Source organism: Motacilla alba, chromosome 9 (genome assembly GCF_015832195.1).
Source record: "Motacilla alba alba isolate MOTALB_02 chromosome 9, Motacilla_alba_V1.0_pri, whole genome shotgun sequence".
NCBI classification, from domain to species: Eukaryota; Metazoa; Chordata; class Aves; order Passeriformes; family Motacillidae; genus Motacilla; species Motacilla alba.
In genome coordinates, this window is record NC_052024.1 from 11,120,814 (window position 1) to 11,147,772 (window position 26,959).

At 37.7% G+C, this 26,959-nt stretch overlaps 1 protein-coding gene across 9 annotated transcripts in view; it reads left to right on the top strand.

Annotated features, from left to right (window-relative positions):
• The window catches only part of LOC119704451 (U2 snRNP associated SURP domain containing), a 44,439-nt gene extending 17,688 nt beyond the window's left edge, over positions 1–26,751 (top strand). For 7 of the 9 annotated variants that reach the window (XM_038145750.1, XM_038145751.1, XM_038145745.1 and 4 more), the window contains 16 exons: positions 809–852; positions 4,096–4,200; positions 5,379–5,445; positions 5,536–5,699; positions 6,757–6,919; positions 7,426–7,505; positions 8,540–8,627; positions 10,229–10,351; positions 11,260–11,416; positions 11,752–11,847; positions 12,453–12,519; positions 13,489–13,651; positions 21,337–21,447; positions 23,922–24,040; positions 24,808–24,975; positions 26,235–26,373. In XM_038145750.1, the coding sequence (XP_038001678.1) occupies positions 809–852; positions 4,096–4,200; positions 5,379–5,445; positions 5,536–5,699; positions 6,757–6,919; positions 7,426–7,505; positions 8,540–8,627; positions 10,229–10,351; positions 11,260–11,416; positions 11,752–11,847; positions 12,453–12,519; positions 13,489–13,651; positions 21,337–21,447; positions 23,922–24,040; positions 24,808–24,975; positions 26,235–26,373 (1,854 nt within the window). Of the gene's footprint in view, positions 1–808; positions 853–4,095; positions 4,201–5,378; positions 5,446–5,535; positions 5,700–6,756; positions 6,920–7,425; positions 7,506–8,539; positions 8,628–10,228; positions 10,352–11,259; positions 11,417–11,751; positions 11,848–12,452; positions 12,520–13,488; positions 13,652–21,336; positions 21,448–23,921; positions 24,041–24,807; positions 24,976–26,234 lie in introns of all 9 variants that reach the window. The other 2 variants (XM_038145743.1, XM_038145752.1) reach the window with 2 other exon arrangements.
• Positions 26,752–26,959: the final 208 nt, after the last annotated feature.

Here is a 26,959-nt window from a genome sequence, read left to right on the forward strand (position 1 = left end):
TGTAGCCCAAGGGAACCTACTTAATTCCTGAAGCTCTGTTTCATGTCTGTGTTAGGGTACAGTGTATTGGCTCTTGGTTAATTTAATGCTGCTTAAAATCTGGCTATCATTTTCCCCCTCCAGGCTCCCTGGATTTTTTTCTCCTACGTCCCCCCCCTTTTCTTGGCTGCCAAATTGCAGTATCTAAATTGTTTTCCTTATAGAAAATCCTACCTTTTAATTTGGGTAGCATTATTTTTACCCTAGAAGAGTTGATGTATTTTGTGTAGAAGGTAATTAATCTGGACATTGAGTAAGTATTTTATGCTACTTATGGAGTCAGTTTTCAAACTTTTCTTTTTGTGGAATATTAGCTGATAAAAGGGTAAGTATCTTGAAATCACAAACCAGCTTGATTTACATTTGTAAGAATTTATTGATTCTTTGAATGACACTTAAATGCCAGGGCTGTTTTTTGTAAGACTTGGGAATAAAGTAATACCAATGTGATCCAAGTCATATAGTTTAGAATCTTTTCATAAACGTAAGAACTCCTTTCTTATATATTCAGCATAGTTCCTATTCAGTGCCTCAATGTACATTCTGACAGGAATGTTCTGATACTTTGCAATTAGTGAACCTTCATGGTTCACTGACACAACCATTTGAATTTTGTGTAATTGCTTAGTTATAACTTCACAGCAGTGATTGCCTGCAAAGTTTGTGATAGATGTGTAGTATTTTCATTGCATATGTATATTTTTGCTTGTTACTTGTTAACAATACTCACATATTCTATGTTTATTATCTGATGTGACTTCATATACAGACTCTGTCGCAAGCCATAGTCAAAGTGGTTATCCCAACAGAAAGGTACATGTTTTTCTTTATTATTACTGATCTAAATATAGAAAATTTCCCCTTCGGAATTTTAAAGAAAAATGGTGATGTTGTGGAAAAGGTAATGGCTTGACTGAGCAATGGTTATTTTATAACACTTAAAAGAAATGTGTGTGGTTTACAGTCTAATTATTCTTGTCTTATTAACTCTTTTTTTTAAGTGAGGGTGGACTTAAGTAATAATCTTTTGCATTTAATTTGAGCATTAGAAACAGATGCAGGGTAATTTTGTGAGTGAACACTAGGGTGAAACACTAACAGATGGCAGCCTAAGTCCTGACATAAACCTCTGAATACGGGGATGCAGCTGTGGGAGTTTTTTTTTGGTTTGTGGGGTTTTTTTTCTTTCTTTTTTTTCTTTTCTTTTTTTTTTTTCCTTGTACATTTTGTAACAAGTTCAGTTTTTATTTCTGCTAAATTTTTAAATGTATTTCTGCTAATTTTTTAAATGTAGCAGTTGATAATTTTTGTCACTGAGAAAGATACTTTTGTATTATTGCAAGGATATTTTTCCATTTTGGTCCCCGTCACTATTCCTACGTTCAAGCTAGTCTAGGTATACTCTTGCTCAGTTAAGCCAAAGCCTTTTCCCAAACATAGGAACACAACACTGTTTTAAAAGTAAAGAAGCACAAAAGATTACCAAATTCTCTTTGACATTGGCCTTGGTGAGCAACACCAGCTGAACTGTCTGCGGCAGCGGGGGACCAGGAAAACATCATGGGATGGATTGGGAAAGTATACAGTTTTTGACCAGACATTGGTACGATCGGCTCCAATAAATGTGGTTTTATTATAACTGAAAAACCTTTTTTTGTTGGCCAACTTAAGCTAAATGACGTTTTAAAATAATGCACTATCGGTTTTTTACTACACTGTCTTAATTGTCACAAAGTCCCTTTTTTCTTTTTTTCGCGGGGGGGGAGGGGGCAGAAGGAGATTTGTGAAGCTGGTTATAGTGCATTAACAAACTTGTCAGTACATGCTCCAATGTACTGTATTTTTGATGGAATTTTAGGAGAGTACAATTTTTGTTGGGTAGAAACTTGAATAATTGGGATGACCAGCCAGGAGGAGTCTTGATTTAACAAACATATTGAGTAGTAGAACAAGTACTTGTAAAACTGTACAGTGCTCACAGAGTAGCTGTCAGAGAAAAATTTTTATTTTTCCATGTCCATTTTATTTACTGTAGCATTTTAAAAGCCTGTATGATAAGAACTCATGTTAAATGAATTGTATTTGAAAACACTTCTAATAATTCTTTTCCTGATGATTTTGGAAGTTGCCAATGGCAGTTGCTAAGACCATTCATTACTGAGTGCATCCCATCATGCAAAAATTTTGACTGACTTCAGTGGGATAATACGTTTAATTATTCTCCTTCAATTAAAAATTTTCAATACTATTTTTAACATCTCTTTCTTCTTAGTAAACAGCAAACCTTGAGTATGTATAATCAGGTTTTTTTTCTGAGAAATTCACTTCCAAGTAGTCACATCTTACATACCAAAATGCCTGTAAGAACCTCTTTCAGATATGGGATGAGCTCAATCTATTTTCATACATCGGAGGTCTTACGAAGCAGATGTTCTTGTTCAAGCATAAGCTGCTCTTACACAACTTGATTTTACTTGATGAAAGAAAAATTAGATTAAAACCAATGATGATTTGCAGGAAGCCAGAAGTGGTCACACTGGATTTGCCTTAAAATAAATGAATGCTGTAATAGCTCAGAGGCTTGAAAGCTATTGTAGATTTCTTTATTGCTGATGTTTTCAAATACAGTTCATATAACAAGAAGAGTCTGGCTGTTCGGGCTTTCAGAACACTGCTGTAAATAAAATGGCTACAGAATTGTTGAAACTATGTCCTCTTTGCAGTGTTTCTGGGATTATAAAAAGCAGACAGGAAAATTGAACTGGTAGCTGTTTGATTTTTATTTGTGTAATATTTGAGGCAAATGTAGATTCAGTGCTAGATGGCTTAAAAGAGCACTTGCAGATGGCCGGGGTAGGATTCTATTACTATTCTATTATTATTCTTTAAGTTGGTTTTTTTTTTGATCTAGTGCATTATATCTGTGGCAGAACTTGGAATACTCATGGTAGAAAATAGTCACCTCACTGCTAAGAAGTAATAGAAAATTCTGCAACTTTACAATGTAACATTTATGGAATTTTAGTCATTAAAAAAGTGCTATATGGAAATCTAATGAATTACATGTAAAAACCCAATATTCATTTGTTGCATCTAGGAAAATAAATTTAAAAATGCAAAAATCTGTATTTTTTTTTGGCTTGCATCACATTCAAAGGACACGTGCTGTGAAGCTTTTGCTATATGTAGGTGATCTCTTTTAAAAACTCAGGACACTGTTTCCATAAAACCCCAAAGGGGTGGAAACTGGCTATCACTATTTTTGATAAAGTTTTTCTGTCTCCTGTTAGCATGGTTAGAAGTGACTCTGCATTGAAAAATGTGCACTTCACATCCACTTCTTGCCTGTCTCAGGATGTAGTGCTGAATGAAGGGATACAGATTTTTTGTTTTTAATTGTGATTTAGTTCTGTTGTGTGTCTGAGGGAGGGAACATGGGATGGTATGACACAAAAGAATGGACAGTTTTGTTCTATGCCAGTAGTCGAGTCTTGACCAAAAAGATACGATCTAAATTTAATACATACATTGCCCTGTTTTGCATCAAGAAGGCTATTTGCTTTTCCTTTCATACTTGAATAGTTTGAAAGCTCAATTCAGTTTTTATTGAACATTCAGAACTATGTGTGTTTTATTTTGAGCAGAATATTCAGCCACTTGTTCCCCTGTGGAACTTCAGCTAACACTTCAGTCTTACTTCTAAACAATGTAGATGAGGGCTTAGTTTTTGATAGCTAATTGTACTTTGATGTTCAGGTGCCCGTATTTGTGTATCAGGTTTCTGCTAAGCAAGACATGGTTGTAGGCTAAGACATGGAAATTCAGGAAGGAGGTCTCTTAAATTCTTAAGCCACTGCTAGGCATGGTTTGATTTTTAGAATGCCCGTGTCTGTGATGCAAAGCTATAATATGTTCCATGTTGCCTTACCTTTTATGCAGATTTCTTAACAATACAGCAAAATAATCTCCTGCACAGTTGTAGTGTCTTAGGTGGAGTGTAGTTTTATATAGTGTTAGGTCTGAATCAATTTTTCTTTAACTGTGTTGTTGTTGTAGGAATTTGCTCGCTTTGATACATCGAATGATAGAGTTTGTGGTTCGGGAAGGGCCCATGTTCGAAGCCATGATCATGAACCGAGAAATCAACAACCCAATGTTCAGGTGCTTATTACATTGCTTCATTTGTAAATAACGCCAGCTGTTTTCACTGTTGTTAATATTCTCCATTCTCAAAATACCAGTAAGACTGACTTCTGCTGTGTCTATGTGCAGATGCAAACTTTACAAATCGCACCTGTGGCTGTACTATCCTTTTATAAGGACCAACACACTTTTATTCCAATTGTTACTAATGTGTACATCCAAATAAGTTAAATAGTACACACACAATGTAATACATTTCTGTATATTTAAATAAATGCTATTTAACACATACTCTTTTGAGGGATTCACCATTAGTGGAAGCAGTAGCATATATTTAAAAGAAAAGAAAAAATCTTCCTCCTTACCCAAACAAACTCAATGTGAGGTGCACTCTTCCTGGAGCCTATTTTTTAACCTTTAGCAAGAGCTGGGAGTAATTTTTCTTCTATGTCAATTAAAATAGAATTAAACTTCAGCTGACACAGGGAAGTTTTGAGAATTTCAAGCACTTGTCCTTAATGGAATAAAAAAGGGCCAGTTTCTAAATTTCTTGTGAAATGCAGTCTCTCAAGAAAGGTTTTGAGGGAAGTGCTAAATGACTTTTTAGCAGTGTTTTGTTTGCAGTCAGTTTGAAGTACTTCATTGTGATTTTTATATGCAAAGTGAAAGATAGGCAGGTGAAAATATCCTGACCATTAAAAATGGGTTGCTTGTCCCCCACATCCTCCATCAGATGTTGCCGGTGTTCTGCCAGACAATTTACTGGTGGAAAATTTCAGGTCATTTAGCATTTGATGACATCACTATGCAACTGCAAGCTCCTTCATCCTTGTGCCGAGGTTGCAGTTGCTCCTGCAGTGACTCTTTGCACTGATGACTCTTCTGCTTTGCTGTGAGGTTGCACAGTTGTTCTTTCTGACCCTGTTAGTTCTGCTCTTGAGTTCTGAGCAGTGCTGTGCCTTTGGGGAGCTCTGCTCTCTGCAGATCTCGTGTGTGTATGAGTGTGTGGAGCGGTTGCACATGTTCTGCCTGGCTGTGCTGTGGGTGTACATGATTTTAGCTCCTTGTGTTCTCTCTGCAGCTGAGATGGGTTTCTGAACAGGGTTTGGTTGGGGTTTTTTTATTGTTTATTTTAAATTGGTGTCAGTTCAAGATTTGTAATATGCTTGGTGTCTTTTCTTTGCTCTTTGGTTTAGGTTTTTATTTGAAAACCAGACTCCAGCTCATGTGTATTATAGATGGAAGCTTTATTCAATTCTTCAGGCAAGTAGAATTTTAGTTATAGTTCATAGCTTCAAGCATAGTGAAGTAAAATAACACCAAAGTAAAAATACTTCTGTTTTTTTCTCATAGGGGGATGCTCCAACCAAGTGGAGGACAGAAGATTTCCGTATGTTCAAAAATGGATCCTTCTGGAGGCCACCACCATTGAATCCATACTTGCACGGGATGTCAGAAGAGCAAGAAACAGAAGCGTTTGTGGAGGAACCGAACAAGAAGGGTGCACTTAAGGAAGAGTATGTACCACCACTGATGGATGGTGCTGCCTTGATAGCTGGGCTGCCTGGGTTTGCCCATTGTGGTTTTGTAGCTCTAATGTGTCATCCCCTAAGTTGTCATACTTGTCATAGTATTATGTAGGTGTCTGAGTAAGTGTCTGTTCACCTCAGTGCTTCTGATCATACCTGCAGCTAAATACATTCTTGATTTGGTTAGATTTGTCATCACGGAACCTTTCATTCCAATGTTATGAACCCTTAATTTGAAAGGAATTAGGAAGATGAGAGTTTTTCCCCATTTTCTGCTGCTGTCTCTAGCTGAGGATATGTAGCATCTTTCTCAACATCGTTTTGACATCACAAACTAAACTGTGCTGTAATCTTAAACTTACTGATGCTTTTCATCAGAAATTAAAATTGGCAGCTGTTGTTAATAAACAGGAAGAGAGAGATCATCTGAGTTCTTTTCTGTGAAGTGTCAGTGTACTGGGGGTGCCTGTGGTACTGGAAATAGAGACCTGCTTTTCCTAATTTTGCTGCTGTTGTTACAAATGTGTTACTAACATGTGGAATTTTTTTCCTTGTTTTATTCTCATCATAGTTACCACAACAGTCATGCTTCTGTGGGTTTTAATACATAGTTTGTTTCTTATACCTCCTTTTGGAAGGTCTCAAGAAGAGATTATTTTAAAAAAGTTCTCTGCATGTGGAGGTCAGGAAGTAATTGTGTATTTACTAGCTTTCTGAATCTAGTGTTTCTTATTCTGTAGCAGGAATGACTTGCATGACATCCAGAAAGATAATACTTCATTAGAGATACTGATGTGCTTAATTAAGTATTTCTCAGGTATTTTTCTGTATGTAATCAAGACCTGAGTGAGAATTTTTTTCAGTTTATGTAATATAGACAAATAAATTCATGGACCACTTAAAGAACTCAGGCACAAGAATATAAAAATAATCAAAATTGCTTTTCTCCTAAAGATGGAAAAACAAAAAAACATTGTTAAATGGAAATTCACAAAAGTAGAGATCCCATTTCGTATTGAAAGTAATAAAATTCCTGGTATTTCAGACAGAGGGACAAACTAGAGGAAATTCTGCGTGGGTTAACACCTCGGAAGAACGACATTGGTGATGCAATGGTCTTCTGTCTAAATAATGCTGAAGCTGCTGAAGAAATTGTGGACTGCATTACAGAATCATTGTCCATCCTCAAGACTCCTCTTCCTAAGAAGGTGTGGAGATTTTCTGTAATCTTGTATTTTGGGGGAAGAGCCCACTTAGCAGCATGTGCATGTAATTTACAAGCATTATTTCATAAGTTTTAGGTAATTTTGAGATTTTGTACTGAAATGTGGACATGAATTTAAGTAACATTTCTTCCTGTGGAATTTTGTTACATATTTTTTATTCTTTCTGAAGTTGCTTGTATGTAATATTCTGCCTTACTGTGAAATTAAGAACAGTGAAATGATCTGTTGAAATGAGGCAATTAAAACAGGAATGCCATGATTCTCCTTTGTAATGCTGTGGTGATCTGTTACAGTAGTTAGTACTCTACAGCATAACAGGAGGCTAATTGCCTCTTAATGTGTTTATTAATAATATAGCTGTTCTACACTTAATTCTAATTAGGTACTTCCAGATAGTTTAAACTGTCTTGTATTTTTTCTGGGAAAATGCTGTTACTTTTGGAAGAATTTAAATTGGACTTATCTTAATTTGACCATTTTCATTGTAGATCGCAAGATTGTATCTAGTGTCGGATGTCTTATACAACTCTTCAGCTAAAGTTGCCAATGCTTCCTACTATAGAAAATTGTAAGTATATTTTAGGTGATTGGCTGTTAAAAAAAACCCTCTTATATTCATCTCTGTATGTACATCTCTGGATAAATGTGGTTGTAGGAAATTCAGACTTTACTGTGCTACTGCTCTTACAGACTGATGGTATTTATATCTGTTTGCATGAAAATATGTAAGATGTAGCATGCTGGTAATGCAAAAAATGTATGTGCCCTATGCAAGGGACCACTTGCATGGAACTCCATAAAGGTGAGAATACCTCATGTGCTTCTTGACAGAAAGAGTCTGTAGATAATATTCAAGATACGGTATAGCAGAGCGTTCAAGCAAGGAAGTACATTTTTAAACAGATTTATTTTTATTAAAATGAGGGTGGTGTAACTTTCCATAAAGCTTGGATAAGGTATAAGGGGATGTTATGTGCTTTATTTCTAAGGTGCTGAGAAGAATTTAGGAAAAATGTCCATGGGACAGTATCTTTGTCATATTAAATGTTTGAGTCTAGTTCCTGGAGTCTCTCTAATGTTAGGGCAGCATGGTGGGAAATACTCAGCATGTTATAAAACTAGTGATTGCAATTGATGTTTCTTGTTGCAATGTGTCTGTGTTGTGCTGGTTTATTTTTTGCACATGTGAGAAGCTCAAGGGAAGCTGGGCAGCTGTTGCTCACTGTGCTTTCATTGAGGGCCTCACTGAATAAATTAGAATACAAGTATAACTAAGAATTTTTTTAAAATACAGATTGAATTTTGAGACAATTCTTTCATTCTATTTAAGGTTGTAAAACTCCTTTTATCGTCCTCCAATCTTTCCAGGGTGTATAAAGAGACTGCAGCAGATGTGAAGATCTCCCTTCACAGTTCTGTTGTTGTCCAAGGTGATTTAATATATAGTAATCATATTTGCTTTATAGTTCAGTTCATGGCTACTATAAGGATCAGAACCTTGTGCTTTTGAGTCCTGTGTCCCAGGTATTTTCATGAATTGTGTATGTCCAGAAAACATATATTACGAAGTTTAACTAAAGAAATGTATATGTTTAATTCTAGTTTTGAAACAAAATTATGTCAGATATTCTCTGATCTCAATGCTACTTACCGTACAATACAAGGCCATTTACAGTCTGAAAATTTCAAGGTATGTATTTCATTGTTATTTACATGACATAGAAGTCACATAAATAGATGTTCCTGCACAAGAGATTGCATACTATCATAGGTGGCTTAGACATCAAGGTCCGTATTTGGGCTTTAAAAAGAATAATTTTAAAAAAAGTTTTCTCTCTTGAAAGGATAGCATTGCAATTAAGGAAAGAAATGAGCATCTGCCAGCTGAAGTGTACCACTAGATGTACAGTTGAGGAGTTGAGAGGATATCTTACCTATCACTTGAATTGCAAACAAGGCTTTCTAGCTTTCTTACTGTTCAGGGCCACCTGTATTTCAGTTTCAGAAGTGAACTTGTATGGAAGTGCTCAGTGTGGGAAAGAACCTCCTGGGCAGAACAGCATAAAGTTACTTCTGAACGTTTTTGTGTCAGGCTTTGTTTTAGAGTTCTGATAAGCAGTCTGACCATGGGTACTTGAAAGTGCTTTTTGAGGTCAAATGCTCTCTGCCTCTCATGCTTGACCCCTTTCCTTCTATTTTCATGATGCCTCTGCACTTTTTTCTTTTTGTTTTTCAGTCAGGAGCTTTAAATACATAGCTTACAGAGTAGTTTGTTTGAATTAAGGACTTCATCCTGGTTGTCCTTCTTCTGCTCTCAATTGCTCTAGATTGAGAATCAATTTTAGTTATCTGCTATTTTAAAACTTTCTTAAATAATATGATAAAGAGAGGCAATTTTTTTTCATACATCTACATCTTCAGTTACATTTAGTGTGTCAAACTTGAATTGAATCACGTCTTTTCAAATACGCTTTTTAAAAAGGAAAATGATAAAATTATTTGCTTTGGAAGGGACTTTGAAGATCTGCTGTTCCAACCCCCTGCTGTGGACTGGAATACCTTTCACTGAACCAGGTTGCTCAGAGCTCCATCCAGCCTGGCCTTGAACACTTTGGGGGTGGTGCACCCACAGCTTTTTCTGGGCAACCTGTGCCATTGCCACAGCACCTTCACACTGAATAATTTCTTGATAATAGCTAATCTAAGCCAACTCTCTTTCTGTTTAAAGCAATTCTCCCCTTTTCTTATCACTACCTGCCCTTGTAAGAAATCCTTCTCCAGGTGTCTTGTAGCCCCTTCGGGTGCTGGAAGGGGCTCTATGGTCTCCCCAGAGCCTTCTCTTCTCCAGGCTGAATAAAGTGAAAGTAGGAACACAATTTAAAATCAATAATATGTACTAGTCAATGTTAATTTTAGTTACTTTATTTTACAAACAGGTATCTTCTTTTAGATTTGGTAAAGGCACCTATCTACATTGGGGCAGAATGAAATTTACTGTCAGGGTAGAACTGGCAACAGCCAAAATGGATAATGTAACAGGAATTTAAAGGGAAAATGAAACCCAAGTGAGATTTCTTAAAATGTAGTTTCTATATATGTATTTTTGTAAAATTACTAGTGTTCCCCAGCATGGCATGGTTGTAATATACTTCAGTATACCGAATATGTTACTTCAGTAATATATTCAGTAGAATAGTTGTCTACAGTAGTAGTTCTCTGTGGTCTTTTTCCCATCACATGAAAGTTCTCAATACAGATGTTTTAGCATTTATTTTTCCCTCTTGCTTCTAGCAACGGGTGATGACATGCTTTCGAGCATGGGAAGACTGGGCAATCTATCCAGAACCATTTCTGATCAAACTACAGAATATTTTCTTGGGGCTTGTAAATATCATGGAAGATAAAGAAACAGAGGTAAGTGACCTCAGGAGTGAGGCTCGCAGACAGCAGGGAAAAAATGTGTTAATATAAAATAGAGCTGGCAAGGATTCTTTTGCTCTCTCTTTTAGGGTGAAGAAGCCTTTCTTTCTTCCAAGTCCTTGCCCCTAAATAGAGGTGTAGCATATTTTCAGAAGCAAATGCTGTTTTTTCTCTTCATGTGTTTCTTGCTTATGGATTAGGTGCTGTGATGGAGTTACAGTGTGAAAGTGTTTCAGAACAAAGACTAGTACAGAATGACAGGCATTTCCTCTGTGCTGGAAATACTTTGTGATACCTGTCTTTGAATTCTGAGTGGAGTTTTAGGCATTGTAACTGTGGAAAGATGCCTTTCAGAGCAATGGGAGGGAGGCCTGCAGTATAATTTAACTAAAGCCGATTTCCTGGAGTGGGAAAGCAGGGTGAACACACACATATGAAGGACAGTGCCTGTACCTAACAAGTTAGAGTACACAGCTGTATTTATAATTTGTGTGTTCCTTAAATTGGTGTTCCTTCTAAATGGTCCATTTGTGTCAGTTGTTCGTTTTATTGGTCTTGGGGAAACTTTCATATCAAGGAAGTATGATTTATCTGACTCTAATTGACTGATTTTGAGCTAAACCTCAACGTAATAGCTCTTCTTTTGAATATAGGTATTGGAAAGCTTCCAGTACATTGTGGACAATTTCAAGCTCTTGCCTGTAATTTTTAAAGGAAGATAGCATATTATTTTCTCTACAATAAACAACTGTACTGCTTAGAAAAAATTGTTGAAGTAGATATTTTGGAGGTTTTGGTATTTATAAAAGTGCTTCTTTAAAAAGAAATTATTTGATAATTGGAGAAGTAAAGAAAAGCAATATAGATTTGTACTTGATATAATGACATATTATTTGCTTCAGGAGGTACCAGATGATCTTGATGGTGCTCCCATTGAGGAAGAGCTCGATGGTGCTCCACTGGAAGATGTGGATGGAATTCCTATTGATGCTGCTCCTATTGATGATCTGGATGGAGTCCCAATTAAATCGCTGGATGATGATCTTGATGGAGTTCCTTGTACGAAATGTTTCAACTTTCAGATTGATTCTTCAGTCTTGGATCTTTTCTTCCTGCATAGTTTTTAGAAATACAGCCTAGAATTGATCTGGCATGTAACTTTGTAAAATGTTGATTAATTCCAATACTGTCTTTAGATAGTAATTGCTTCAGAAACACAGGAGGTGTTTTCTGATGTTACACAGCAGGATCTAAACCCTGGTTTCTTTACTTTGCAAATACTAAGAGTGTATAATCTGTTTCATTGTTTAATTCTGACAGTTATCTTAGTACTTTTTGGTTTCAGCTTCTGAGAAGCTTTCCAAGTTATTTTTCTGTGTCTCTTTCTCCACCAGTGGATACAGCTGAAGACTCAAAAAAGAATGAGCCTATATTTAAAGTTGCCCCTTCGAAGTGGGAAGCAGTGGATGAATCGGAACTGGAAGCTCAAGGTTAGTTCTGAAAGTATCTTTTCTGAGGTAAACTGAAAGCATAAATGTAACTTATGTAATGACTATTTTCAGCTGATCTATACTAAAATGCTAATAGGATTCATGTTGTAACATAGTAGGATTTTCTCTTGTAACTTGTTCACTGAGTTTTTAACCAGAAAGGAAAATAGTGTGTTCCATTATGGTTATTCTACTTCAATAACCTATCAACCTTTAAAAGTAACTTCCAGTTTATTAAGAATAAATACTGAAAACAAACAACAAAAATCTGGGCATGTGGCTAGCAGTCTTTTAAATCTTGGTTTGAAAGATAATGTTTTACAAACTGACAAATGCTTGTCTGCTTTTGAAGAATTTACTGCAATATGATATGCAATGTGAGGGACTAGCTCTGTGAATAATAAATATTCTGATAATGGGCTGGTTGAATATTTCTGTGAAGTAAGTCTGTATTAAGTGCTAGATGCTGGTAAATTTTACCACACGGTAATTCTTATTATAAGTTATATACTATGTATATCTTATTATAATTATATTACAAATACTAATTTTCAGATTAAGTAGTAGCTTTTTTCTCATTAAAATTATCCTGCTGTCTCTTCTAGCTGTTACTACTTCTAAGTGGGAGCTTTTTGACCAACACGAAGAATCTGAGGAGGAGGAAATTCAAAAGTAAATATGTTTTCATTCTAATGAAAACATACTTATTTATGTATCTAAGGTTGAGTGTCTTTGGAACTCCTTATAAGATATATATGTTATTTAATACATGAGTAGAACAAAAATGAAATTTTGAAAGCAGGAAAATAAGAAAATGGAGAAAACTCAGGATTTTAGTGCAGCATGCTTTCAGCCCCCATGATTTTTCTCTGACATGATAAATGACATCTTTTGGTAGAGTTGCTAGCTATAATCACTGAATTTATGCTGATTTGAGGATTCAGCATCAAATAATAAGAGCTAAGGTAATAGTATGGAAATCTTGGTGTCAGGTATATATGAATGAATCTAAACCTCTGCCTTCTGCTGCTGAGACAAGCACAGTGAGTCATGTTCTGAGGTGTTTCACTGGACGCTGATAGGCTCCATGCCAGCAGGAGTTGGTTTTGAGTTGTCTTTTACTTTGCTCTTCAGGCAGCTGAGAGGGTCTGTTAGTTAATGCTGTAAATACTTCCTGCATTACATGGAGTCCTGCAGCACTCTAGTGGCCAGTCTGAGAATATAATTTTGGCTGTCTGCCATCTCTCAGGTTTATCTCCCAAAAGCAAAAGTAAATATTGGTCCTCTATTAAACTTAATATACCTGAAAAGCACCATTACAGCACATAGAACTTCTGCTGAGGGAGTGGGTTTCCTTTTGGAGCTGAGATAGATACGTATTTGATGACTGTAAATTTCATGAGTTCTTCTGCACTCTGTTTCTCTGAAAAGTGTAAATTGTGTGAGTCATAAAAACTAACAGTTTAATTAAATGAGAAAGGTCTGTCTCACAGATGGAGACTAATTTGTAGCTGCAGACTTACATAATTTAACAGATTTCAAAACTAGTAAATAATCCTAGAAACTAAGAGAAATAGTACATTTCATATATACTTAAGAGATCTGTGACATCTTAGTTAATTCTATGTGTTTTTTGTAAAGTCAAGAAGAGGAAAGTGAAGATGAAGAAGACACACAGAGTTCTAAGTCAGAAGAACAACACATGTATTCCAATCCTATTAAAGAGGAAATGCCTGACTCCAAGTCATCAGTCAAATACTCGGAAATGAGTGAAGAAAAGCGTGCCAAACTCCGAGAGATAGAGGTGAGCATGGGGTGTTTTGTGCCACCCTTCTGTACCTTTCCAGTCCTCAGCCCACTCTGAGTTCTCTACAAACAGCTAGGAGTTGTTTTTACTGAAATGTAGTCCTATTATATAGTGGGTTTTTGTTGTAGTCCAGTGTATTTTTGTAAAGGTTTGTTTGTCTAACTTGCCTGGTTTTGATTTTAAAATAATGGAGGAAAAAATGAAGAATAGAGTCAAGGCATATTGCCTGTTGAGAATGACTGTTCTTTTTCAGTGTTCTGTTTCAGTACCACTGTAGCTTTAGATCACTTGGATGCCCTTACACTTTCCTCCCCTTGGAAAATTCACTTTTGGGATTAACTTTTGGATGTGGCCTTAGTCCTCTACATTTCTTGTTTTTTCTGTTTCTTGCCTTGACGTATCTGTATTTTATTGCATTGAAAAGTGTCTCTTTTCACTGTCTCAGCCATCAAACAAAGAAGTAGATGCAGCTAACCCATGTAGTTATGAGTTGGAGGTATTTTACTTGAAGCCCTATGTGCAGTTCGTAGGGCTCTCTGGTTCTCTCCTTTCTCCAAGCACAGGTGTTAGTGTAGCTGTTAAACTTAATCAGCAGAGGTTGTTATGGCTCTGTTCTGGCTTCTGAGCTTGTGTTTGACTGAGAAGGTAACTAGAACTGGAATTTAGCACGAACTTTGTGGAGCAGTGAAGCCTTTCTGGCGTGCCCTGCCATGTAAAACCAGGTTTAAAATTGTGACTTCCTGGCGTGTATTCAGTATTCAGACCCGGAGGTACATTGAATACCAGAATTCTTGTAGCTTCTGTTCAGTGCATTAAAATGATATTAAGGTGCTATATGCTTATTGCAGTTGAAGCATCTCCAAATGATAGGTTATAACCTGGGTAATGTTTGGAAGGTGGAATTGTGGCTGCCTACCTGTTCATGCAATACTGTGCTAGTTGGCTAAAATCAGACATTAGCACCATAATACTCTTCTAAGATTTCAGCCAATAGTATTTTACAATGTCACAAATATTGTTTCTCTTAAATATGCCTCCTTTTAACTATTCAGATTTTATTGAAATTAATAGACTCTCACTAAGCACTTAGAAATCTCTTGCTTTGCACAGCAGTTTGATAGTTCCTGATATACAGCCATATTAAGTGAATAAATTCTGAATGTGAGAAGCTGGATGGGATTTATGCCTGACCTGACTCATGGTGGCAGTATCTTTGTAGAAAATGCATGGTGTTAGACTAATGAAAGTACAAGTGAAACTAATTTATACGTTGCTGTAATATTGATTGTAGCAGTTATGGAAAGAGCTCCTTTCAGACTGAGTATCTGTTTTACAGACATTATCTTGGCTGTTGTGGAGGCAGATTAGGTAGTGATTTGCTTTAACCATTGTCAGTTTTACACTGCACAAGGGTTTTTAAGTTCTTTCAGCAGTGTATTCTGTCAGTAAAAGTTTTAGGTGGCAAATATTTGAGTTTTTCAAGTGCACGCTTGCATTTTATTCTTTTTGATATGTAAATTACCATTTTGGTTTCAGACTTTTGGAATTGCCTGAAGAGGAGAAAATTTTTTTTTTGCTTTTGAGAACATTTCAGACAGTATGTAGGAGTACTTAAAATTTTCCTCAAGTTTGTCATTGACAGAAAAGTACTCTCTGTACTACTTCAAAGCATTCACACTCATGGTTTCTTCTTAGTATGTACCCAATCCGTGCCAAAACCCACATCCATTATTAAATTTGAGGAAAGGAGCTGAGGAAACAACCAATTACCAGCTTTAACAATTACGCCATCTAATATGCATTGTAAAAAGTATTGTGTAAAATATTTGGCAAAAAAATTGGTGAAGTTTAATTCTCCAGCTGCACAGTCTATACAGTGACTGCCAGGAAAGCTAAAAAACATTTTTTCATGCATTTTTTTGAAATTTATTAATAAAGCAACAATTCTTTCTCTTGGCACAGTTAGTAAATTAAGCTTGTTAGCTGGAAGGAGAAAGTGAAGTAAGAAACAAACTTTGGCCTCAGCCAAAAGTGCCAGCAGAGGAGGCCAGTTAGTAACCTTTTGTTTGCTTCCCTCATGCCCCTGTTAATCCTTCTGAAGTGTGAGTTATTTCCTGAACTTTGCAGGAGCAGAGCCTTTCCTATAACACGGAAGAACAGTGATTTTGTAACTGTTTTGTTAAGTGTGAAAAGACTGGCACTTGGCTGTATATTATAACTCAAATTTCAGGGTGGTCTTTATGGTGCTTTGTGTGTCTTCTTTCTTCTCCCCGAGACATGTAAAAAAAAAGGTGTATTCTTTGTAAAGAGATCTTAGTGCTATGAAGTGGTAGAAAAAATGGGAATTTTATTATTTAAATTGTTCATTAAGCATCTTCCCTTAGAGTGTAAACTCACAGACAAAATGGAGCAGCATAGTCCTCCTTGGACTTTTATCTAGGGTATCTTACTTCTGCCTCCACCTTGCTGCACAAGTTTTGATAATCCTGCTCTAACAAAAATGCATAGCACAGGCTTCATCTGCAGCAGGAGGCAAGCTCATCACAAGTCCAGACATTTCAGTGCTTCCAAAAGGGTTAATCAGGATTTTAGTCCTTTTTATTAGCTGGCTTTACTCACCTTTGTGTTGGCCACCTGATACCTCAAAGCAGAGTTTGGCTGAGGTAGGAAGCCAGTGATGTGGAGGGTTCCTGCTGAGCCTTTCTGCTGATACCCCCAGCTGCAGGAGAGGCAGAGTTGGATCCTGTTACACCATCCTGTGGCTGGGCTCTGTCAGTGCCTCCCTGCCCCTTGCACAGATACTCCACACCAAACACCCCCTGCCCCCTCAGTTGGTATTCAAAGTCCAATTTATTTTTCTACCAAGAGCCAAAGAGATTTTCCAGGCTGTCACAAAGGACAGGTGGTTACCTTTGTAAAGAAGTTCCATACAGTTTCCATTGTTTCTTTCTCTGGATTGTGATGGTTAGAGTGCAGAATACTCAACTTTTGAGTATTTGTTTGTCGGGTCACAGGAGCTATCTGTAATCATCGCTAGAACAAAATATAACCTTTTGGTTTTTGCAGTCTGTGGAAATCTCTGTAGCTGGCTCATTTAAGGCTACTGCAAAATGGCATAAAGATACCCTATTAAATATCTTACTGATTGTGGCTGAATAACAACAGATGAGACAAACTGGATTTTGCTTAACCTGTAGTTTCACTATTTATAGCAGGTGTTTCTTTGAAGGTGATAACTACTCAGAAGATTCTGGTCTATTTTAAATCTTTGCCTCTATTTCTGTTTTACATGAAGCCAAAAACAAGGAAATGCTTAGCAAGACATGGCAACCTGTGAGTGTGATGGAGCAGGCCAGAGGGCTCTATGGCAGAAGAGATACTTTACATCTGTATGTCAGTATGTCTGTCATCTGTTGTTGATAATATTGTAGCTGCAGAAATTCCACTCTTTATAGATTTGCTGGAAAAATGAAGCTTTCAAAGAAATATTTTGCTCTGCTTCTGGCAAAATCTAGGACTTGTGACAGCCATGCTGGGGAAAGACTGTTCTAAAGAAAACCAAAACACTTTGGTCTGTTTGGATGTCTGTCCTGTCTCTAATCAGTCTACATTGGAGTGCTTCCATTACTTACCAAGCAGAAATTCCTGTCTTTCAAGTGTGTGGTGATTGGCTTCTTAGTTCATCCTAATATGTAGCATGCAGCTACATATTAATTTATCTCAAATAAGTTATGTTTGAATGTGGTCTCTTTAAGTTCAGAGGCTGTGTAACTGTGTAGTATTGTGAAAAAGCCTTTTTGCACTGAAGACCCTATGCATGGATGCAGTACCAGCAGATTTGAAATCAAAGAACAATTTCTGGAAGCAGATCAGTTTTAAGTGAGGGAGGCTACTGACAGCAGCACACCTTTTGGTGTCTAAATGGAAAAAGCAGAGCTTTGGTTTTCAGCATTCTGGTTTCCCTGAGCCACAGAAACAAAACGTTACCTCTTCCTTTGGCTTGCTTGCTTCCTGGGGGGCTGTAATCAAGGCCTCAGCTTCTAGCTAAGGCTGAACCCTTTAAATGCTCCTCAGATGGGTTCACAGAGTGAGAGAGGAAGTCTCCAGGTGAGAACCAATAGACCAGAGGGATGCTGTGGAGTGTTTGTTGTGAGCTCGTGGGGAGGAGCTCCTTGTTAGTGAGAAATGTGGTCCTGCACTGGAGCATTAAGTTGGGATGGCTCTCAGCAGCTCCAGTGGTATCTGACACTTCTGCATTGCAGTCTCTGAACTGGGAACTCTGCTCTGGGAGGCTGCTGTTTCTGAGGAATTAGTATTGCAGAGTTTTGGCACAGGGATTTGAAAGATTCTCCTCTTCATTTTATCACACATATTACTGACTTTGGGGATGGTCCAGATACAAGCTGATGTATTTATTCCTGAAAACAAACAGGCTTACCGGTTCTTGTCTGTTGAACAGGAATGGTTAAAGAATAACCAGTGCAGTGAGGATATATTAGTTCATTCTCAATGCAGGTTTACAAAGTGAAATGCTTACAAAATTCATCAATTAGATGCTTAAGCAAATTTAAGCCTGAGTATAAAGGATCTTTTTCTCCTGGGAGAGTATCTTGAACTGTGTGATAGGAATACGAGCATCCTGTACTCTGCATGGAGAGATCATGAGAAGAGTGTTCACTGTGGCCAGTGTACAACGAGCAGTGAAATGCTGAGGGGACATAACCAAGCATCTAAGTTCAAATAGTAATTCTCAGTAGTCAAAATTTTTAGAGAATTCTTTTGTGGCCTTTGGAACTTTGTTATAAAACACAGTTACAGTGGTGATGGATGAGAGCTGATAGCAAAAGCATCTATACATGAAGGTGTAGGATAAACTGATGTGATTAACTGCTCACTCTGCTGGGTGAGGAAACACTCTGATCCTGAGAGCTCTGACACTTGCTGATTTTCCCCTGACCCAATACATCTCACTAAGGGTGGGAAAATTGAACTGGGAAGGAGGGTGAGCTTCTGGTATATGGAAGGCTCAGCCAAACACTGCAGTTGGTGCAAGGGAAGGGTGGAAGGGGGACCCTCTGCTTGGAGTGCAGGATGGAAGAGCCTGATCTTTCTGTCGATACCATCTCAGCAGTTTGTAACAGAGTCACCTTTCCAGGGGCCGTACTCATTTCCTCTGCCCACAGCATCTTTTAAAAGGAGGCAGTTTGCATGGGTTCAAAGGGAGATACAGCAGTTGTGTGGAGGAGAAATCCATCTATGGATGGTCTGCAAAAGATCACGGCTGTCTCGGAAACCCCATGAAACCCTGCCATAGCTGGAGTCTGAGGAGGTGTTGAATGAGTTGTTACCACAGTGCAGCCTTTCCTGTTTTTCTCTCTTTTCAAGGCACCTGCTAATGACCACCTTCAGCCCCCCACACCACCCTCAGTTTCTGGAGGAGCTGCATGCAAATAATTCCTCTTGCCATTTTAAACTTCCTGCCAGCAGTGTTGTATGCCGTGCGTGTCAGCATTTTTTTGCATCCATTTAGCTTAATAAATCAGGTGAAGCCTGTTGTTTGGATTCCTAGTTTATTTTCATCTCAGGTTACTTTGGGCTTCCTTGATTTCAAAATATGATTAAACAGAGACTGTGACAGCTTTGTGGCTAAAAATGTAAAGAAACACGTCTTACAAGGATGGAGGGGATTTGTGGACTTCTGTTGGTTTTGGTTTTTGGTTTGGTTTTGTTTTGTTTTTTAAATTATATGGGTTATTTGGTTAGGAAAACAAAGTTAAAATCTTATGGGCATATTCATGCCATGACAGCCCAAGAGGCATCCTATCCTGGATCAGCTAAGCCTCTTCTGCACTCCTCCTCTCTTGTACTGAAGGTGCTGAGCAGCTGCTGACCTTGGAGTTTATGTGATGGTAGGGAATGCTATCCTGATTTCTTAGCAGAACAGGGGGTGCACAGTGACACTGAGTGTATGGTTCCAAAAGGTATTTCTGCCTTTGAAACTCTGCTTTTAAAGTGGGGAAAGAAAAACATGCCTTTATAGGAGATGGTATGGGACAAATGATGATGACAGTTTTCCATTGGCTGAATTGTCAGAAAAAATACTCAACTGCAGGTAGAGCAGGCTCTGTAAGTGAGGGAGGAAAGCAGAACAGTTGACAGAAGTTTACTGTGGTATGAGATAACAGTATTTTTTAAAAATTTCATTTTATTTCTTTTTCTCCCAAAACATTGTTCCCTTAAATTTGAGACTAAGATGAAAAATGTGATGTTAAGATAAGCTCTGTACCTGAAGGGAGAGGGCATCTTTTTCAAAATAGTGTTATCCTTGCTTGGGTTTTTTGTTTCTTAACATAGTCAGGATTAGTTTGTGATACCTTTCCTTTCTGTCAGTATTGCAAGGGCTGATTAAATCCAGTCTGCTGGATTTTTGAGAGGGAAGGAAAAACTTGTAGAGTTTGATTTTGTGACTAGTTCATATTAGGGAATTGAGGACCTGGAGAATAAGAATCCTTTCAGTTAATCAAAATGGACACAGTTGCAAAGTCTTTTCCTTTGTGTGTTTTCAGTTTGGAAGAATGAAATATTTTTAAAGAGAAAACATCTTTGTGTGTTTGCTAAAAATAAAAGCTGGAGCACTGAAAACAATCTACTCATATATAGAATATATAGAATAGAATAGTCAGTGTTGGAACAGGATGTGCAGGAGGGCCAGAGCATGAACATTTGGAAGAGGGCTGACAAATACAACCTGAAAGCTCTTCCCTTCTTCTCCAGAAAAGAGACACCTTCTCCTCCAAAAAAATTGAACGACTGTTTGTACAAGGACTTGTCACTAGGAAAAAAAGAATTGACAAATGATATGAGATGTGAGTGAAGTGAATGTGATGATGTGAATGTCACATGATGTGAATCAACTTGTAGAAGGTTTTAGTTCATCTAGACAAAAAAAAAAAAACAAACCACCAAAAAACCCCAAACAAAACAAAAACAACCTACCAAAAAAAAAAAAAAAAACCCATGGAAAAATTCTGACATTTGCTTAACTTTGTGACTCTGTCAGGGATACTGCAGCAAATTTAAGGTTACATTTAGCAGCACTTGGGAACTGAATTCGGTTGCTAAGCTTGTTAGCACATGAAAAAGTATTATGTTAGTAAAAATCAGTTCTTTCAAATCAGGCACTCTGTGCAAACAACCCTGAAGAGGAGGTGCATTGTTTTATGTCCTAATTATGTCAGTCATTTGATTTTAACATTCAGGGTTAAATGGAAAAAAGAGGCAGTTTCCAAAGGAAACTTTGAAGTAGACAAGAGAAGTTGAAAGAATATATTGACACCTGCAGTAAATTATTTCATTTTGAAAGAAAAAAAACCAGATAATGACCCAAGAAATACAAGGGTGCAGTGTACTAATGATGAGAACAGAATTTACTAGATCAACAGAAAAAAATTCCCTCTATTTTTAGTTGTCACCATGTCAGTAAACAACTGCAGGTGCCTGAAGATGAGTGTGTGGTTTTGTTACTTTGATCCAGTTTAAATACATTTCGTGTCTCTGTGCACAAGCTTGTGTAGAAGGAATGAAGAATACAGATTTTATGTAATGGAAATTTCATTTTTAGCCACCTGCCTTAACTGACAATAATAAGTCAAATAATCTAATAATCAGTATTATTTTCACAGCTTAAGGTGATGAAGTTTCAGGATGAGTTAGAGTCTGGGAAAAGACCCAAGAAGCCAGGCCAGAGTTTTCAGGAACAGGTTGAACACTATAGAGACAAGCTGCTCCAGAGGGTAAGAACTGTTCTTTTTGTTTGCCTCTGATTCTGTGATAGGCTTCTATCGAGTTTATTGAATGTAAGGCGGCTTTAAACATAACAACACATGGTTCTTGTTAAAATACTGTTGTAATACCAGTCTGCATGTCCAAGTCCCAGTGCTTTCTGCAGAATACATACAATCTCTTTTTTTAGTCCAAGTCCTGTAGTGTTTCCCACTGCACAGCTGGGTATCATAGCCTGTAGAGAAACCTTAGAGACCCCTTCTGCATCTGCTGCATGAAGCAAGCTGTTAGGTGTGAGAAAGGAAAGAGACAGCTCTCAATTGAATGTGTTCATCAGACTTCTCATTTTGCTTTTAGTAATTGATCTGTTGCACTAAAGGCTTCCCAGGGAAGGGAGAAAATAGTTTGAAGCAGTGTATCTGTTTCTGATTCTCCAGTGTCTAAGCTTCCTGGATAATTTCAGCTCATCCATTCACCCAAATGTGACTAATGCTGTACTATGAACATTTTTAGGAGGCCTCTCTGGACTATGAAGTCAGAGTCATTTTAAAAGTTAACATCTTATATGTGATATAATGTGATCTCAAACTTCTGAAACATAATGAAAAAACAACCTCTTTGGACATGGCATGTAGTGAGGGAGGAAAAATGACAGTTGCTTTTCTCATCTGGTTTTACAGCCTGACAGATCAGTGATGGAATTAGGTACCCATGCAATGCAGTTCCTTGAAGTTAAATACAAAGGAGCAGTTTCCACCAGGGGCTTTTCTGTCACTTGTTATTTGCATTATTTGGTGCTCAGTATCTGACTAATTCACAGTACCTTGAAGAAAAAGACTTTAAAAAATTAGGTAAACTGATCCTTGACGGAGATGCACACATTGGAGGTTGATGTTTGCAATTAAGACATTATAAGGCTTTTATAATTTTCTTTCTAAATGTAGTTGTATGGTAAAACTTCCCACTTTCTTGGTGGAAGTGTAAGTAAGTTTTCTTACTTTAATGTAAAACAAATTATTTGTACACTAAGCACAGGATGCTTAGTGAGACAGTAGCTTGAACAAACAGAAATTGATAATAACAGTCCTGATGAAATTTTAGATGCCTTGTGTTGGATTAGTTCAACCAGCTCACAATATTTTGGATTTTTAATAATTGTCTTTTTCACTTTCAAGAAAGAAAGAAATACTTATAACCATTCTTTAACAAAACAATAGTAACTCTGTTGTTAAGGGAATAACTGCATCTTTTGCTTTAATGCCATAATAAAGTTAGTTTTTGTAACAGTAATGTAATACTGATCCTGATTACATTTCCCATGAACTTGGTGGCTGGTTGTTCTTTTTTATCAAACTTACAATAAGCTTTCCAAGAGTAATTTCCCAGCAGCATTGTATATTGTCTGGAGACTAGAAACTTGGAGCTATTCAAAATACTATTTATTCGTATTTATCAAGATGAATTACATAGTTATGCTGTCAAATAAACTGGGCACATCTTGAGAGTGCAGTGATTTTAGAGATACCTGACAGCAGTTTGTAAGAATAGGTGTGAGGATAAGGACACTTGCAGGTTTTACTGCTAAGCTTTCCTTGTAAAAAGAACTTGAGAGTAGATGAGGATAAATGTCCTGGTATTTCCTGCACTTAGGTTACCTCCCCTCCTTCTACTGTTTTTGGGGGTTTCTTTGTTTTCTTTTGTTTGTGTTTGTTCTGTTTTGTTTTTTTCCCCACCATCCTCCCTTTCTTCCATTTACCTAAATCACTCCTTCTTTATCTTCTTTATGGGGTATGCAGGGAATATCTGAGGGGTTTTTTTTGCCGTGGAATTGATGGTTTTTAATGAATGATCAGTACTAAAAACCACAGCATCTGATCTCTGTGTTCAGACTTGCTGATGAGGTTTTTGTGTAGGTAATTTTCTATTTGACAGACAGACTTAATGTGCTCAGGATATATATTTTCTCTCAAAATGGTCCTGTTGATACCTAGAAATGAACTATAGTTGTTTGTTTTTGACAGAGTAGATGTTATTGCAGAATCTTGTTTGTATTTTTGTTTTGTCTTTAGGTAACTTCTAGTTATGAGAGCATATCAATTTTCAGTATAGATTGATATGGATGAGTGTACATGTTTAAAGTAGAAAGAGGTTCCTGGTATTCTTCCATGTTTAATTTGGTTCAGAAAATGTATTACAGCTGTAAGATTTCCCTGAAATTTGCAACATTGAAGACTGTTCATTTCCAGTTAGATACTCAGATTTTCTCACAGTGGCTGATATCTCTCATGGTTTGGTTAGTTTGTGTTACAGTAAATGTTTGTGCTGTGTCCCAAGCAGGAGGAAAGGCCTGAAGAGCTGGGAGGGTGTGACCATTAGTGCTGTGTTCCATCCGTGCTCACTGCTTTTACACTGTTTGTCATTAGCTTGATTGCCTCTAATAATTACTCACACCTTACCTGAAATGATGATGCTTCTAATAATCTAGGAAAAAGAAAAAGAGATGGAAAGAGAACGGGACAGAGACAAAAAGGACAAGGAAAAGTCTGAGACCAGGTCCAAAGATAAGAAGGAAAAAGAGGAGTGTACACCAACACGAAAAGAAAGGTATGGCTCTCCTTGGACTGAAGTGGATGGGAGGAAAACCCTCACAGTATCTTTGCAGGCAATGGCAGCCTTGAAATTACCCTGTGTCACACATCTGATTTTAAAAGAAAAACACAGAACCACCCAACAAAACAAAAAACCAAACAAAACCCATGCTTTGGCTATTAAAATGTGCTCCAAAATGTTAAAGGAATTGTCATTTTTACCCTGCCCCAAGTGACGTCCCTTTGAACACAGCTGCCCTTGGGCTCATTTATGCCCTGGGGAAGCATGGTCAGATGATTACCAGTTGCAAACGGGGTTAACTGTCTTGTGGCAGTGGATTGCCTGCAGTGCCTCAGTCAGAGAGCTGTCCAGAGGACTGGCCACAAATGATAGGCAGTGGTTTCAGTGGCGCTCCTCTCACAGTGCACATCCCGAACAGCTGGGTTTGGGGTAGCTGGTTGGACACTGATCTTCTGATGCTTGCACAGCCAAACTCTGCCATGGTTCTAAGTGTAGCTATGGTAAAAGGCCTTGCTTTTCAGGGATCTGTGACAAAATGTGTTTGCACTACCAAATGACTCACAGGCATTAATTTTTTTCAAGCAGAGAAAATCCGTTGCACATGTTAAACTTGATTTTGTGTTTTAATAATAAAAAGCCTACAATACCTCAATTACTTATGAGTAACTGAGATGACATTGGCTGAAGCCAGTGCGTGCAGGGGGAGCCGATGTTCTGACGGTGTGTTTTCCCTCCCCGCGGTGGCTGCCCTGCCGCGCCAGGAAAAGGCGGCACAGCGCCTCGCCCAGCCCGTCCCGCAGCAGCGGCAGCCGCCGCGCCAAGTCGCCCTCGCCCAAATCGGAGCGCTCCGAGCGCTCGCACAAGGAGAGCTCCCGCTCCCGCTCCTCACACAAAGATTCTCCCAGAGATGTCAGTAAAAAAGGCAAAAGGTGAGCTGGTATCTTCTCTGTTTCAGGGAGCTGGTGGGTGTGTTCGGCTGGGGTTTGGGGCGGGGGGGGTGTTTCAGCAGAGCACATTTCATACTCAGGTACTTTCTCTCACAGGATCTGTAGTGCACGTTCCTCGTTAATACCTTTGAGCACTGGGGTTGGGAGTCCACACAGCCTCCTGCCCTGATAATAAGCTCCAGACTCTTCTCTGCTGTGGTTTTGTTTACCTGTTTACTGGTGATTTTAAGAAATGCTGCTTTAAACCAGAGCACCTGGCTGCTTTCCTAGCTTTTTATTCTCCAAGGATGAGTCTTCTGTAGTCGTAAAATTCCTGTAGCCCCTCTATAGAACCTCTCAAACTGGAGTGACCATGCAGCCTTTCACTGATGATCAGCTTACATAAAGCTACTCACTCCCATAGTTTGTTTTTTAAGGAAAAAAAAAATCAGATACTGCTTACAGGGTTTTGTTTCTAAGCTAGGTATTTCCTAACCTCTGACACAAATATTTGTCTTTAGTTAATGTTAAACTTGAGGTGAAATTTTATTATTCTGCTAAAACTGCTGTATCTTGGAAGTTCACCTTGCACTTCTTTTAGAGGTATAGAATATCTTACTGATACAAAATTCCTCAGTCAGGCTGAGGAATACTCCTTTGATGGTGTTGAAAAAATCATAGCACATAACTACAATATTCTTGTGCTTATATAAATAAGGATTTCAAATAAAAGTAGAAAAATAGTTGAGGTTTTTTTTAGAGTTAATGTGATGCTCATTCAGGTTTCATTATGTTAGATCAATATATTAGGTGTGGGTTAGATGACAGTAGATTTATTCAGTGTCCCTTCTTTTCTGTCAGGCTGCATCACAATCTAAATATGCTTGATGAGAATCAGAAGTATTTCACTGTAACACAATTGAACATAGTTTTTCATTTCTGTGTGGACATAGGCTGCAATTCATACAAGAGCCAAGCTGGCTGAGACTTCTGTGAAAAGCTGTGAATTCCTGATGTGGGTTTAAGGACATGAGTGTGTTATTTTTCATGTAGGTTCTAAGCACTGAAGTTAAGCCCAAAATGCGCTCAAAACCCAATAATGTAAAAATGGCCTTTTTCTCAAAAGTAAGATACCATCCTGTTACTTTCGTTATTAGGGAAGATGTTTTCTGCCTCGTTTGGCTCAATAAATGAATACAAATAACTTCAGGAAAAGGTGCTTTCTCTATTAATATTTGACATAATTTTTTTCTTTTTGGCAGGTCGCCATCTGGCTCCAGGACACCCAAAAGATCAAGAAGGTCACGATCCAGATCCCCTAAAAAGTCAGGGAAAAAATCCAGGTCTCAGTCCCGTTCTCCTCACAGATCTCACAAGAAGTCAAAGAAAAGCAAACACTGACAATGTTAATATTTTTTATGATGCTGTCACTTACTGGAAATGCGGTTTTGTTTTTGTGCCTGAACAGTCTGTTTAAAAACAAAAAAGCATTCCTGATTTTTTTTTTTGTGAATGCACGTGTATACTCATGAGTATCAGCATCTGTAGACCTGTCATTGTTTTATATTGTACAAAATATCTTCATTGTGACTATTTCCCAAAAGAAACATTTTTGTGTTTAGAAGTTTCATCAGAAATGTGTGTAACTGATCTGCTGGCAGTAGTGATATTTTGTTTTTAGAATGTTGTGACATAGCAGAAATAACCCAAATGTTCCCCCTTTTTTGTAGCTTTGACAATTTGAATTAGATTTCAAATAAAATCTGAACAGAAAATGAAGATGTTGTTTTCTTGCCCCACTGGTGATGCAGGTCCCTGAGGGAGTGCAGAGTTTGTTTGGGAGTACTGTGTATTTCAGACACACTGGGGTGCTGCATGGTCCAGTGCAGCGTGCCTCTGTTCTGTTCTCACTGGTTTGACTCCAGATACAGGCACCTTCTGAATCCAGTGGATGGGGTTTCTTTCCTGCTGTGAGATTGTACTGTAG